Source organism: Phaseolus vulgaris, chromosome 6, assembly GCF_000499845.2.
Source record: "Phaseolus vulgaris cultivar G19833 chromosome 6, P. vulgaris v2.0, whole genome shotgun sequence".
NCBI lineage: Eukaryota > Viridiplantae > Streptophyta > Magnoliopsida > Fabales > Fabaceae > Phaseolus > Phaseolus vulgaris.
The window spans coordinates 30,220,061-30,235,932 of NC_023754.2; the positions used below are offsets into that span (position 1 = coordinate 30,220,061).

The 15,872-nt window shown below is 26.0% G+C and overlaps 1 protein-coding gene across 1 annotated transcript; it reads left to right on the top strand.

The window, feature by feature from the left end:
• Nucleotides 1-4,580: 4,580 nt before the first annotated feature.
• LOC137832809 (chaperone protein dnaJ 20, chloroplastic-like) lies at nt 4,581-5,291 on the top strand. Its single transcript, XM_068641161.1, has one exon. It carries the CDS (start codon nt 4,635-4,637, stop codon nt 5,151-5,153), a length of 519 nt encoding a protein of 172 aa, XP_068497262.1. The 5' UTR covers nt 4,581-4,634; the 3' UTR covers nt 5,154-5,291.
• The last annotated feature ends 10,581 nt before the right edge of the window (nt 5,292-15,872 follow it).

The following is a 15,872-nucleotide window of genomic DNA, read 5'->3' on the forward strand; positions in this document are numbered from 1 at the left end:
CTTCAAGTGTTCAATTATTATCCTGTGTTTGGTTTAGATGAAAAACAAAAGAGTAGAAGTAGAAAATAAATAAGTTGAGAAATAAGTCAAATTGAGTGTGCAGTTGTTTGATAAATTGAAATAAAATAAAAAATGATTTTTAAAGTAATTCATTTGATTGAAAATAAAATATATATGTTTAATTTTTTCATTGAAACATAAGTTAATATGTTGCATCTTCTAGTGGTGAAATTTTTTTTGTTACTCTGTAGTAGGAACAGAGGTCTAAACTAGGCCAAAATAATTCATATTATTAAATAAGGTGTTTTGCTAGAGACCAAATTTTTTAGGTGTTCTGAATGACTTGTGCCTCGTAGTTTGGCACCTGACCAAACCTCCCATTGTCTTATCAAAGGATGTTTACCTTAAACTAATATATATATATATATAAGAGACAATTCTACCTTATTAACTATTGCCTATTAAATAAGGTACCTAGACCAAATTTTGTAAGGTCTTCTAAATGACATGTGCCTCATAGTTTGGTACCAGACCAAACCTCTCATTGTTCCATCAAAGGATGTTTACCTTAAACTAAAGCAAAAGGTATTGCACTTTCCCATCACTCTTCTTCTCAATCCGTATCAGCGTGTATGTTTTAGAAGAAAAAAAAAAAAAGTGTATTCTTAATTATTATGTAACTTTCTTATGTTTCTTCCTATATATATATATCAAAATTTCTTTCATTTTCATATACTCTCTTTATTCGCTCATGTTATAAGTCTTGTTCAATAATAAATGTAGTTACCTCTTTAAAGCTGATAACTTGAAATTTCTTGATCTGTGATGATACAATGTTAATGTATAAGAGTATCAACGTACGACCTGTTCATGACGTTACAATCTTCTAGTCTCAAACATGTACTAACGAGACTAAAAGCTTACATCGAAATCAACCCATGACGTTAGAGTCTCCTAACTTAATGTATGAGCCAATGAGACTAAAAACTTACATCAGAATCGGCCTATGACACTACAATATACATGAATGTTGCTTACATTAACTATTAAAAGATTGCACTAAAATAATATACGGTATTAATTTTATAAAATTGGATTATAAAATAAAATTTATATTTATTTATTCATTATAAAATATTTTTAGTTTTAATTAACATAAATTATATATTTATATTTATGGATAAGGAATAACCTAATAAATTTAAAAAAAAAACTTTTGATAGAATAACTTTTTTTTACCATCATGTGTTTTCAGGTGCTACTCACGTGATAATAGTAAAAATATTCATTTCACAAACTCTTCAACTCGTTTTAAGCCTTCACATATGTGAAAGAGTCAGAGAGAAAAAGTAAATCAATCTCTGAGCAAGAGGATGAAAAACTAGTGAGGTAAAATTTTTGTTTCTATTTTCTTATGATTTACAATTTTGTAATATTCAAATAATTCATATATACATTAATTATGATGAATAGAGGAAAAGAATTAAAATAGAAAACTCTACAATTACTTTATTGAAACATTAAAAAAATATTTTATTTCTTGTTAATTTTAAACATAACCAAAGAATATAAAAAAGTGAGAAAATAATTGATGATATTTATAAAAACTATATCAAAGACTGGTGTTCCAACTTCAAATCCAAAAAAATAATATCACTAAATTATCCCAAGCAAACTAATTTTTCACCAGTTTGTATACATTCATATTTTAACCCATATTTACAAATATAAAAATCTGTTTACATTATTATATTTCCAATGAAAAAAAAAAAAAAAACTCTTGTGGGTTAATATAAAAAAAATCTCCAACAAGAACTAAAACGAGGTTGTTGCGATATTAAGATCTCGGCTAGGCTCAAACCTCAATTAACGACCATCATTTACCATCACATAAAAAATATTATTAAAAAAATAAATAAAAATATACAAAAATACAGATACTCCGTAATCCTTTCTTTCTCTTCAACTTAGAATTAACACAAGGATTTTAGATCATGCACAAAAACCAATTACTCTGATAAACTCTTATTTTATATATGATCTGGTGCAGAGTGAATTTCACAGTATCTATTATAAGTAAGGTATTTATTTTATGGATAAGAACAAAACTTGTCTCTTTCTCTCTTTGCTCCTCTTCAATGTACCAAACTATTAACTATTTTTTAATGCTAGTTGTTCCCTTATCCATAACCTACGTTCCAGATACCTTTTATTAATTCGTTTTAAAACAACAATAAACGTTGTCATGCACTGTTTCTATACGTACTTTTCTTTAACAAAACTTCAAATAATTAAGACACAATTGACTTTTTTTTACCAAATTAAATGATACTAATTTAAAAGGACAGAGTAGAATGGTGTGATAAAACAGTCTTAGTGCTTTGAATATAGTCACTATGAATTTATTACTTTCATATCCTTATGTTCTAGGTTAGGAAATCGTGAGATAATGAGAGAAAGAAGTTAATTACACAGATTAATTGAATATGCAAGATTATAATTAATTTGAAAATATAACTTAAAATAATACTAAATATAAAAATAAGAAAAAAAGAGTAAGAAAATCCTAATAAAAAAAACAACCCAACTGAAATTTTCAGACTAAATTAAATATTTAAATTGAGAAACATTCCTCATAACTACAATAGAAACAAAATAAATAACAGAAATATTTTTGTATACATTTTTTTCTCCCTCTCTCTTGTGTACTTTTTGCTTTTCTTACTCGTATTTTAATTCTGTACTTATTTTCTTTTATTAACTTATGAGCATTTTTATTAAAAAAATAATATATTTATTTATTTAATAAAATAAATAATTGAATAACCATATTTATTTTAAAATAGTTAAATAATTCTCTTTTTTAAAAGAGACATTATATAAAATATTTTTTATTTTTAATATATAATTTATTTTTAAAGAAAGAATATACTTTAATTATTGTTATAATAAATAAATTTATTAATTAAAATTTTACTTGTTATAAAATAGATCTATAAATACTAATATTTATTTATTCTCCTATTTATAAAAAAATATTATTAAAAAAATATTTTCATTTTTATGTATATAATAAAATTGTAATAACATTTATAAAATTCTATAATATATTAATTCAATAACATTACAAGACAATTGTTTTCAACTGCTTCCTAACTTTTCATTATTAGGTCGGCACATTAACGATGTCCAAATCAACCTCATAAATATGTTAATTTATTTTTCAATAATCATTAATAAAATAAATAACTTGTATGATAAATTTTTCACGCTGCAAAATATTTTTTTTATATTCTTATAATTCATTATTTTTTTTTTCGCTTCGTTTCTCTTTTTTTTTTAACTGGTGTATGGTACCTTTGGAGTGTATGAGAATGGTTGTTTGATGTAGTTTAAGTCTATGTCCAGTTAGTGATTGTGTTTGTTAGTTTGGAAATTTTAGTTAGTAGTTGGTTTGATATCTCTTATTTCCTTTGTATAAGGGTTGAACCACCTGAAGGACTCGTATTTATTAATTTATTATTAGAGATAAAAAAAAATACTTATAATTCATTAATTAGATTTAGGGTGATGACTTAGCATTTGAAGTTCGTAATAGCTTCGGAAATGACTCAAGATTTTTATTATGTTAACGTGTATCGCTATTATATATAATTTATTTAAAATTTTGAACAATTGTACTCTGCAATCCAATGAGAAGCCCAAGTGCTACGTATTTTATTATTGTATATACATTGTAGGTATGCTGAGTTGTAAAGGTAAAAAAAGTACATAATATCCGATAAGATTAGTCTCACGTCGTCACACTTTAGTTGACGCAAAAACACTTCAACCAAACCTGTCGGTGGATTTCAATAATTAATTTGGGATGAGGTTGGAAATTTTAGTTTCTTTTCTTTCACAAGATAACAGAAAAATCGGAATAAACTGCTTCTATTTTTTATTTTATTTTTTCATTTTCATATAGTATATAGAGATTTTTTTATTCAGTTCATGATTGCTACTTCTTTCTCTATTTCTGATTTTGAATTTTTTTCATGTTTTACACTTATTTATTTTGGAGATGAATGATAATAATTGTTTGATGTGACAAGAACACTTCCTGTCAAAAGTTTGGACTTTGTTCACTTTTTAAAAATCAAGATTCTCCTCTAAAATATCTCACATTCGATGATGTAATACGTAATGTTGTTAATCCTGTTTTTCTTTTCTATGAACAAAGGTTGTTGAGTGTTACCTTTATGTATACTCCCATTTTTACTAAGATAGTTGATCTTCAAAGCATAAATTTTTAAACCAAAATTTATGTTACTGTCATTGATATCTGAATTTTAAATAAGTCATTGGTGATTCAAATTGGTTTCTTGCAATGCAAATAGAATGTGATGCTCTTATTAACAATAACATGTGCAATCAAATTGTTTTTATTTACTTTTTGTGATAAAAAAAACTTTAATAGTGTGAAATAATATTTTTTTTTCTCTTTTCTATTTTTTTTTTCTCTCCTTATTTGACTCCGGATTAAAGTTAAACTATTTAGGAGGACATTTCCACAACAGACTCCAACAAATATCTGAATCCTCTGCATTATATATACCACACATTCTAAAAGGTGGAGACAATGAAGCAGAGTAATGGAAGTTCTCTCGATAGCTTCAACTCTCACCATTTCCAAATCATCTCAAACGTTTCCACTCCCAAAGAAACACCAAACACCACATCCTCCTCCCACGCGCTTCTCAGTCTCCTGCAGAGCCACGAAACAGCTTCGAGGTGTGGAACACGACTTGTACAAGGTTCTAAGCCTCAGTCCCAACACTGCAACCTCCGACGACATCAAGAAAGCCTACAGATCAATGGCTCTTCAGTGCCACCCCGACGTGTGCCACGACGGTTCCAGAAAAGAGGAGTTGACGAGGATGTTTGTGCAACTCAACGAAGCTTACACCACCTTGTCCAATCCAAGGCTTCGAGCAGAGTATGACTATGAATTGGGTTTGAGAAGCAGCAGAATGAGCGTTGGTAACGACAGTTGGAGAATGAGATGGGAGGACCAGCTCATGGAGTTGAAGAGAAGATCTCACAACCGTATGCAACATAATCGTGGATCGTGGGGCACAAGAGTCAGAGCACACACCATGAACTCAAATTAGTAATTCTGTAATCTATTTTTCATGTCATGTTCTTTCAACATCTTTTAGGATTTTTTTTTCTTTCTTTAGTTTGTTGAAGAACGGTACGACGTTGTTATACTGTTATACATTATCTATATGGAAAATATAATTCGATAACCCTTCAACTTTTATAAATTTTTATGTCATAACTTTATGAATAAATATATAATAAAAAATATTAAAATAATAATATAGTTAAAGAAATAACTTGATAAAGTGAATAAATACTCCTAGGATAAACTTAAAAATGGCTTTGATACCATGTTAAGAGTTAAACTTTAAGCTTAACTCAATCCCATAAAATCAGCTCATGAGTTTGAAATTTGCACCCACTTATATACAATGAAATATCTTCATCTCTATCTCCAAAAAAATTAACATTAAAAAAATAAATATATCATTACCTTATCCATGTTCCTAAATAATTACAACCGACACAAACATAAAATAATAACCTAGCTTCTTTTGCAGATACCTCTCTTCCTAACTTATTCTTTTTTCAATTTTTTAGTTTCCTACTCTTATGCATTATCCATACATATTCTTATACATTATCCATACCTATTCTTTATAATTTAAATAATTCACTTTTATATTCAGATGAACTGAAAACTTGAACTAGATAGGTTCTTGTCTTTGGGGCCACCTTCTTTACCTTTTTTTTATTAAATAATTTGATACATCAAACAACAAAAATAACAAAAAGCGTAACGAATTTTCTTAAATACTTTTTTTTAAATAATACTCTGAAAATTTTGAGAGAGAACTGTATGCAATTTTTAATAAATTCAGATATAAATATATATAATAAAAGATAAATTTATAATTAAATGAAAAAAATATTAAAATTTATAATGTAGTGGCATAAAAAATGTGAGTGGTTAATGTATAATTATTTATTGTTTTTCTTTAACTCAAAACTATATTAAGCAAGTGAACGTACCCTATTGAGAAAAAAAAAAAAAAAAAAAGTCCTTGCAGAAGCAGTTTTGGAGCGAGTTTGAGAGGAAAGTCAACAAATGATTAATATAGTAATGAAGTATTATTGAGTTAATAATTGAATTGGGCCCAGTTTGTTCCAACTTTTGAAAAAAAAGTCTTTAATTATAAAAATGAATCAAGGATTATCTATTGTGTGAAACTCCTCAAAATAAGTGATGATATTTGTTAATTATTGGCACATGGAGTGTGGGTCCACAATTTGTTTTGGAAAATTCTTCTTACATCCAATCATTTTTAATTTTCGAAAATGTTTTTCATTTTAAAAATAAAAGTTTAGAATTAAAAATAATACATTTAAAAACATATTGAGAAGAGATTATTATGTTAAAAACAAAAATTCAAAAAAAAAAATTCATTTCGGATAAAAGAATCCAGAATACAAAAAATTTGTTTTTGAAAAAAATCTGGAACATATTTCAGAAAAGGAGGTCAATAATGTATTTTTATATATACCTTATATTTTATAAGGAAATTTTCGTCTTTTCCAATAAAATTGGTTACACAAATATGGTGCAGGAAGTAATTGATTTTATTTTGTGAGGAGTTGGGCTGATACAATTTAGTGTTGTTTGAGCCCATAAGTGCATGTCCATAGTAGCTTTTGATTTTTTCTCAAATTCTTCCTCCACCTCTGTAACTTTCCCTTCCACCTCCATATTAATTTTTAAAATTAGTTTTATTTTTTAAAATTTTAAATAATTTTAAATGAAGTATAACTTCATTTTCTAAAACAATCTCAATTGCATGATCCACTCACAAACATTTAGTTGCATACCTCCCTTCCACTTACTACAGTTGTATTATTCTCAAGTTATACTATTTGAAAGTGCAATTTCATTATTTAAGTGTATGAAAGGGTTGAAATGGTTTTTCATTCTATTCAATGTTTTTCATTAAAAATAATATTTTGTAGTTTGGTATTTCACTTTTTCACGTAATTTTTTTTTTCTAGTTTTGTGACTTCCAAAAAAAGAAAACACAATCACTATTAGTTAAAATATCACAAAAATTATCTCAACTACCAAACTTTACTATCAACTACCATAAACAACTAGCACCACTTGAACAGAAAAAAATACATAAAAAAAAATACATACTAAGGAAAAAAATATGGAAGTGCACAAGAATTTGCCTTATTTTTTCAACTCCTAGAAGAAAAATTACCATGTTATAAATAGACCGTCTTGTAATTTCAAATGTAAATTCAAATTTGTTCACATCCATTTACTTATGATAATAATTTGATAATTTATCCAATTCATTAAATGATGTATAGTTAATACAAATAAAATCAACTTTTTTTAATAATATTTTTTTATGTGATAAATGATTGTTGTTACTTGAGGTTTCAACCTATTTGAGATGTCAAATTACATAATAATACCTAACATGAAAATTTTTATTTAAAAAAATAAAATAAAAAAATAAAATCAGATTAATTTTTGGATTCAATCTTGTAATATAGATTGTAGGTAATTCACAAAGTATATAAACCGTGAAATCAAATATAAAATACTCATTTAAAAATTTACCATAAATAATCCGCATTCACATAAATTGTGAATTATACAAGTGATCGTACATGAATCTGTGATAGAGTATTCCTAAGTAATTTACTATAGTAAGAAACCCCTTTTCAAAAAAAATCAAGAGAAATTAAAATTTAGATTATATTTAATTTAATGATAAATAACATGAAATATATTAATTATGTAAATTGAGTGTAATAAACTCATATTTGAAAATTTATCAAAAATATAAATTCACGTTCATGTGGTATATTATAAAGAACTGATTTGCGAGCATTTTATCAAACACTATATATGAAAAAAAAACACTTTTTAATTATTTTCTAAACATCCACCATATTTATAAATACTCTAAATAAATTATTTATATTTTACTAAATGTTATGAGAGCACACTATTCTACAAGTGTCTATTTGGTTGCTCATATCATAATAATAGTCGATGGTTTAGGGGAAGAAAAAACTAAGTTATTTTTTTCTTGTCCAAGAATTTATATATATAACATTATTTTTTTTATCACAAACCCTATGACATAAATAATTTTTTCCAACAATTTTCTTACTATAAAAGAAAAATATAAAGTTTAAACTGTTACAAGACCAATTTCTATTTAATCCTAAAAAATTGATATTTGAGAGAGATTAATTGTAGGAGTTGAGGGTGAAAAAATTGTATATAAATGTATTTGGAATAATAGTTGTAATTGATGGAAAAGTTATATTTGTCTAGAACGTGGGTACGTGGAAGAAGGTGTTAAAAATGATATTGTGTTTCTTAGAATAATTTGAAAGGGGCAATGACCTCTAGAAACTTGAAACAAAAGTTGCAGAGTGGTTGTCGACGAAGACTTACGTGAGAATAAACAAATAAGCATGGTGTTGTGTTCTCTATAATTATTACGCCATTTTTTATGCATCACGCAAAGGAAACACTCACAAAATGAAGTTACCAACTTCAATTTCTCTTCTCATTCTTTCTTTCTCTCCTTTTTCTTCAATATAACATCATATGAGGTGGGGTCACTTTTCCATTTTTCTTTTTCAAATTTCACTCTTTACACTTTTTTAAATAAATTGCTTCCACTAATCACGAATCTTGGGTCCACCACTGCCTAATTATATATAATTATTGATTAAAAATTACTGGTTGGTCGATTAGTGAGATGGACTAGTGTGTATATAAAATTTTAAGATTCCATCTTTTTATTTTTTTATGACACCAAAACAATTTATGATTACTGATTAATGTACTTCCTGTTCTAGAACTATGAGGCAACTTCGCAGGTAAGATTCTGGAATGGGTGAACTCAATAATTTATTCATAGTTATGAGGGATGGAGTGCAAATAAATTTTTAATTTAATCACCAATTAAATTCAATCTGTTTGTGCCCTATTTAAAAAACATTTTATTTATTCATAAGCAATTTGCAATTTGTATGGTGGCTTATCCATCCACGTTGTCAAAATTAAATTTTAGATTATCCACATATTTATAATATTATGAAAATAATTTAAATGAGTCTATTAACAAGTAATATTATGAAAATAATTTAAATGAGTCTATTAACAAGTAAAAATGATTGTTAATTGTTAGTCTTCAAATCTACTGTTGTTTTGATTGCAAATTAGTACTTAGAGTAAAATGAGTTGATGAAGTAAGAACTTGAATTTTGAATCAATTTTATATATAAAAAACATATTTTAATTATTTTTATACTACAAGATCTAAAATTTGAACCATAAAAAAAAATTAATTTTATATTATAGTACTAAGAAAAAAAAAACATATTCAACTTAATAAAATAAAGCAAAAATATTGTCCCATATTTACAGAGAATAACACTTCCAAAAAGTAAATATTTTTATAACTATTTTGGGTTTAATAAGAAATAATTGTTTACTTATTGATTTTTTAAAATAAAATGTTATTCTTTTTAAAAAGTAATAAAAAGACTATTGTGAATAAAAATAAAATTAAGATTTAAGATGCCAAGTAAGACGTAATATATATATATATATATATATATATATATATGTTAAAAATATTAATGATAAAATAAAACATTAATGAAAATATAAGTTTTATAAAACTTTTCTTGTTAAAGGAAAAGTTGGAAGAAAATCTTAAAAAGTATAATGTAATATAGTAAAATTCACAAATACAACATTTTATGCTTTTAGTAATGCTTGTATTTATGTAAAAAAATTGTTATACTAAAATAATAATAAAAATATTTTTTGTATATTTTTTTAATTTGAGGATGCTATTTTAAAATCGTTCTCTAACAAATATGCAAGGATTCTTTTTAATTTATTTTTTTACAGAATAATTATAAATCCTTACATATAATTTTTTTATTATATTTGTAGTGTTATTATTGTTGAATTCTAATATTAAATATTTTTATTTACAAATTAAGCAATTATTATTTCCATGTGAGTTGGTTGTCTATGAGAGTATTCGGTAGGTCAACCAATATGTCAATTTAGCATTTGAGTGGATGAGAGAATAAATCGATTTTATCCCTTACTTAATTATGTAAATAAAATTAATTAATTAAATTTATATGTTAAACTTCCTTTAATTTGAAGTATATAAAAAATACAAAATAATCCAATAAATATAAATTATAATTAGAATAATTTTTTAATTAAATAAAAAATTATTATAAATTTTTAATAAAAAACTACATTATAAAATAATAATAATAATAATAATTAATCATATTAGAAAATCAATTATATTAAAATGTAATAATTACGAAATTTTCATAATCAAATATCGATTTTTTCCGTTCGCATAGTTGGGAAAAATATTTTAAACATATATACTGCCCTTTGGTTTTAGTGTTTTTATTATTTTATTTTCTTTTATTTCCAATTTTTGTTCAGTTATAATCTATACGCAGTTCTCCTTCTAGAAGTAATAACACTGTGAAGAAAACGCGTTAAATAAGTTACTAAATATTTATCTCGTATCAAAGTAACTTATAAATTACTCAAACAAATTACAAATTAATTATTGATTTTTACTAAGTATAATACATTAAGTATTTTGAATATTTCCTACAAGACTCCACTTATTAATATATTTTACATATTTTTTTTAATTTTCTCTTATGATTTTTTTTCTATGTTTAATAGTAAATGAAATACATTAATATATGTGCTTATCTAAAAATCATTAAATGACGTGAATAATAAAATATTAACGATGGGAAATAAAAGAATGTGTAATTAATATTAAAAGTAATTGGATAAAATTAATGACTAACTAAGAAGTTTATTTTAATTTTGAAACTGTTGAGAAATCATATCGTATACAGAATCTTCTTTCATTTCAACTTTTCAAGCCTCATCTTTTTCTTCACGCGCTCCTTCATAGGAATAGATTCTCTACAGTTTCAAAAATAAGTTCCACACCGCGGAGTGCAATTATAAACCCAACCGCTAAAACAATAATTATTTAATGGATCAGATTTAAATCATATAGTTTTTTAATGGATAAGATATTCCCAGTTCTGGTACTAAATGCAGACGATCCAAATCTCTAGAAAAGTTTGCAATAAACTGACATCAAATGAGCATTTTTTGACTAGTGACTGCTGCACGCAGGCAGAGAAGAAAGATACATATAACAAACCAAACAAATATATATTATTTTTTATTTTTCATAGTTCAATTTTAATTTTAAAAAACTTATAATTTTGATAATGTTTATTTGTTAATTTTAATTGGCTAAATTATTTTTTAACATGTGAAATAAATATGTTTAATCTAGAATTAGATTGAATCAGAATAAAGTGGGTAAAGTTGTAATGTTTTAATGTAGAAATATTAAAGGAAGAAAAAAGAAGAAGAATTAAAATAGTGATTCTAGAATGAGAGAGAGTAATATAATTTTGTATAGTGAGTGATTGCTTGTTGAAAATTGACGGAAGTTAAAGACTTTCTCTTACGTTTTCTTGTTTAAAGAGAGCAAAATTTTCTTATTTTCATTCTTTCTGTGATGTAATGTAACTAAAATCAGAACATTCCACTTAGACTCAAGACCATTCCTCAATGCGTGTTTTGAAATTTATCCATTATACATTTTTATACACTTTTTTTACGTTAATATTAATGTTGAAAATAAGGCATACAAATTACATATACAATTTTGTTTAACAACGTAAAAATTATATATCAATATTATTAATTTAAAAATAATAAAGATATTATTAAACTAAACTAAACTAGAGAAAATGCAAGATGTTAAATAATAGATTTGTTTGTTGAAATCTAAGGTTATTTTCCTTAGATTAGTATTAAAGAGTGTAAGATTTGAATAGAGGTTCTAGAAATGTCCAAGCTCTTATAAATATGTACCCCACATAGTGGAAAGCAGAGTCCCCAATACTGCAATTAGATTCAGAGCAATGGATGTTCTCAGATTCACCTCAAACCCTGCCACCACTCACATGCTTCCACTCTCAAAAAAACACCAAACACAACCTCCTCGTACCAAGTTCTCTGTTTCATGCAGAGCCACAAAACTTAAGCCATGTGTGGAGGAGAACTTGTACAAGGTTCTGAGTTTGAGTCCCGTGAGTGCAACCACAGAAGACATAAAGAAGGCGTATAGATCAATGGCTCTTCAGTACCACCCTGACGTGTGCCATGATGGTTCCAAGAAAGAAGAGTTGACGAGGATGTTTGTGCAACTGAACGCAGCCTACGCCACCTTGTCCAACCCAGAGCTTCGAGCAGATTATGATTATGAGTTGGGTTTGAGAACCAAGAAAAGTGTGGCAGATGAGAGGTGGAGAAGTAGGTGGCAGGAGCAGGTGGTTGAGTTGAAGAGAAAGTCTCACACACGCATGGCACAGAGGGAGGGTTCGTGGGGTTGTAGAGTCAGAGCACAAAACATGAATTGAAAAAACATCAGAAATAGTTTTGGATCAGTCATGTGTTTGAATGTCTCTGTATACGCAGTAATTTGTAGTTCAGTTTTTCAATACTACAAATTTCGCAAGATTAGTTCAACTACACTGGTTCATATGTATCGTGTAATAATATCTATAATAATTATATTTTTCTTGCTACTTCCATATATAATCAACTTTATCCATCAAATCATGAAGTCAAATTTGTTTCTTCTTCTGCAACTATGTAGATAATTACTAGCCGATTAAAAAATAAAATTAGATCATTACTGATATATTTATTCCCACAAAGGAAGATAAACACAACACATTTTGTTTCCCTTTTCCTTTTACACATCAACTCGGGGTTATAAAGCATAAATCAATCGAAGATAACCAAGCAGAACTATCTATTAAAAATTTTGCATAACAGTATGCTTAGAAACAGAGTAACGAGCACCTTGAAGTACTTTGAGGCTATGGTAAAGTTCTTCGTCCTCTTCCTATTAGATTGGAATTTCCTTTACTAGAGTCAAAATTAATACTGATGGGGCTGCTAAGGGGTATCCTAGTCTTGCTACTTGTGGAGATATTGTTCGTGGGAGTATGGGAGAATTTATTGGTGTTTTTTCAGTGTTTCTTGAAGTTCAAACTGTTTTGGTTGCTGAATTTTATGAAGTTATACATACTAGGGAGGAAGCTCAAAAAATGGGACTTACTAATGTCGAATGTGATTCTGCCTTGGTTTGTGCTGCCTTGGTTTGTGCTGCGTTTATTGCTATGACTAATGTTCCGTGGATGCTTCAGAATCGATGAAATACTTGTCTTAATTTTTGTGGGACAATCAGGTTTAGGGTAACTCATATTTTTTGTGAAAGGAATGGTATGCTGATAAGTTGGCTAATTTAGGATTTATTCAAAGAGAATCATTTCATTGGTATAATGGACTCCCAGCTAGTCTGTTCTTAGAATTCTTTATGAATAGATATAATCTACCTATGTATCGTTTTTGTTAACCTATGGGTTTTGGTCTAGCTTCCCATATTTTTATATATTTTTTTAATCTTTTTAATAATATTTTTTTTTCATGTATGATTATTGTTAGTTTAGCTTAGATGTCAAGTTGCATAGTGATACCTAACACGAAAACTTTATAAAATAAAATACTGTAAGACTATGATATATCTTTCAAATATGACATATATTTTAAATGCTACATAGATTGATTATAGTTATTTATTTTCTTCATAATACTCCTTCATCATTTGGGCCAAGAGTTGAAACAACATCAGCCACTGTCAGAAATGTTATTTTCTCCAATGTCATTCATATAAATAAATAGTTAAATGCATGATATGCTATTCATATAATAAATATGAGCTAACTCATGATTTCAAATAGTCATTAAAATAATTTTGGTAATAATCTGAAATAGTAAACTTAGAAAGAGTGGTAGCAGATTCTTCTGTTATTATGTTTTCTTTTTAATTGTACAATCTGTTTTGATGTCTGATTATATTCATAACTATTTCTGCTATTCAAGTTAAATTTATGAATTCTTTTATTTCAGATTATACAGTCCAACATACTGGAATAAAAAATTATATTGGTAGCATCCAAAATTAATATTTTCATTATTTTTTAGGGTGGAGAAAGAAAATATGGGATGCAGGAAGAAATACGCATACATTAAACTTGTGAGCCCAACACAGATCCAATCTAAACGGGCCAAACTGTCCATATTGGTAGCTCTAAAATTAGCTTTACACGTTAGCTCATATCACTCTCTCATGGAATCAGACATCTCAAATTTATAATGAATAAACATTTTTAAATTTTTAAATTATATTTCATGAAAATATTTATTAGAAAATAAATTTAAACATATCAATTTTATTATAAATTTATGGTTAATGATTTCTATTATTATTAATAAGTGAATTTTAAAATTAACTTAACTTTATAAATTATGAATGATTCGATAGTGGATGATCTGATAAAACCAACAAACTCTCACTAAGATAAACTAAATGATTCTCATATCATATTAAGACTTGAAATCTAACTCAACGTGAATTTTATAGATAACTCAACATTATAAAACTAACTTATAATGTGAGGTTTGCATTTACTTATATACAAAATGTTATGATTTTTAATGCTTATATAATATGAAATGTACTAATTTCTAGTTCATGTACCTCCAATGATTATGATACAAGTTTTTTTGAATCTATTAATATTTTTTAAGAAAATATAAAATTTAACTTTAAAATAATATACAAATAAAAATGAAAAAAAACAAGAATTAAAGATTTTTTATTGATTTTTTTAAATGGATTTATTTTTTAATGTGTATTCTAATTTATATAATTTATATATGATGAGGATACTTCAAACAAAACATCTAGAGGTGATGTTTCTTGTTGTGAAAGGTAGTTCATATGTACTTATGTTATTAAAAAAAAAAAGAGGGAAAGGGATATTGATAATAAAAAAAAATAGAGTGTGATCACCCTTCCATTATAAAAGTTTAAAACCAATGTGTTGTGTGAGTTTGCAATTGTTTTTTTTCCTTGTAGTCAATCGAATGAGTTCCAAATCAGAAAATGAATTGTTTTGTTTAACTATGTAGTCATTAAATATAAAAAATAATTTATAATTATAATATATAATCGTAACCACATCATAAATTGTTTATTAAGTAGAACTGCCTCCAAAACTACGAGGGCCAAGTATTATTTCATAATGGAAGATAGAGTTTAACTTTGTTTTATTTGGCTAATGCATGCAAAGTACAAATCTTATGACTTCATAAGATATTACTGATCCAATAATACTTAATTATTATGAAAATAAATAAATAATTAATATTAACATTCATATCAAACATAATTAGTGATGATACATATCAGGTTTAAAATTTCTCACATTTTTCATGAAGAAAATGTATGTACAGATAAACTTGTTAATTTAAGCTTTATTCATAGAAAGTATTTTCATTTGTATAATAGACTTTCATCTAATTTTTTTTTAAAATTCTTTATTAATAGGTATATATTATTTTTGTACCTATTTTTTGTTAATAAGTGAGTTTCGGTTTAATCCTCTATATTTTTTTGTAATTTTTTAATAATATTTTTTTGAAAATACTTATTGAAAGAAATACTTAGACAGAACTTGATAAATACGTGAGAAAGAACTAATACTTAATTAATATAGAAGTTAAGAATAATAAATATTAATACCATTCTTAAACAATT

Excerpts from the sequence above, each read along its gene's own strand:
- LOC137832809 (XM_068641161.1), top strand. The coding sequence starts at position 4,635 with ATGGAAGTTCTCTCGATAGCTTCAACTCTCACCATTTCCAAATCATCT.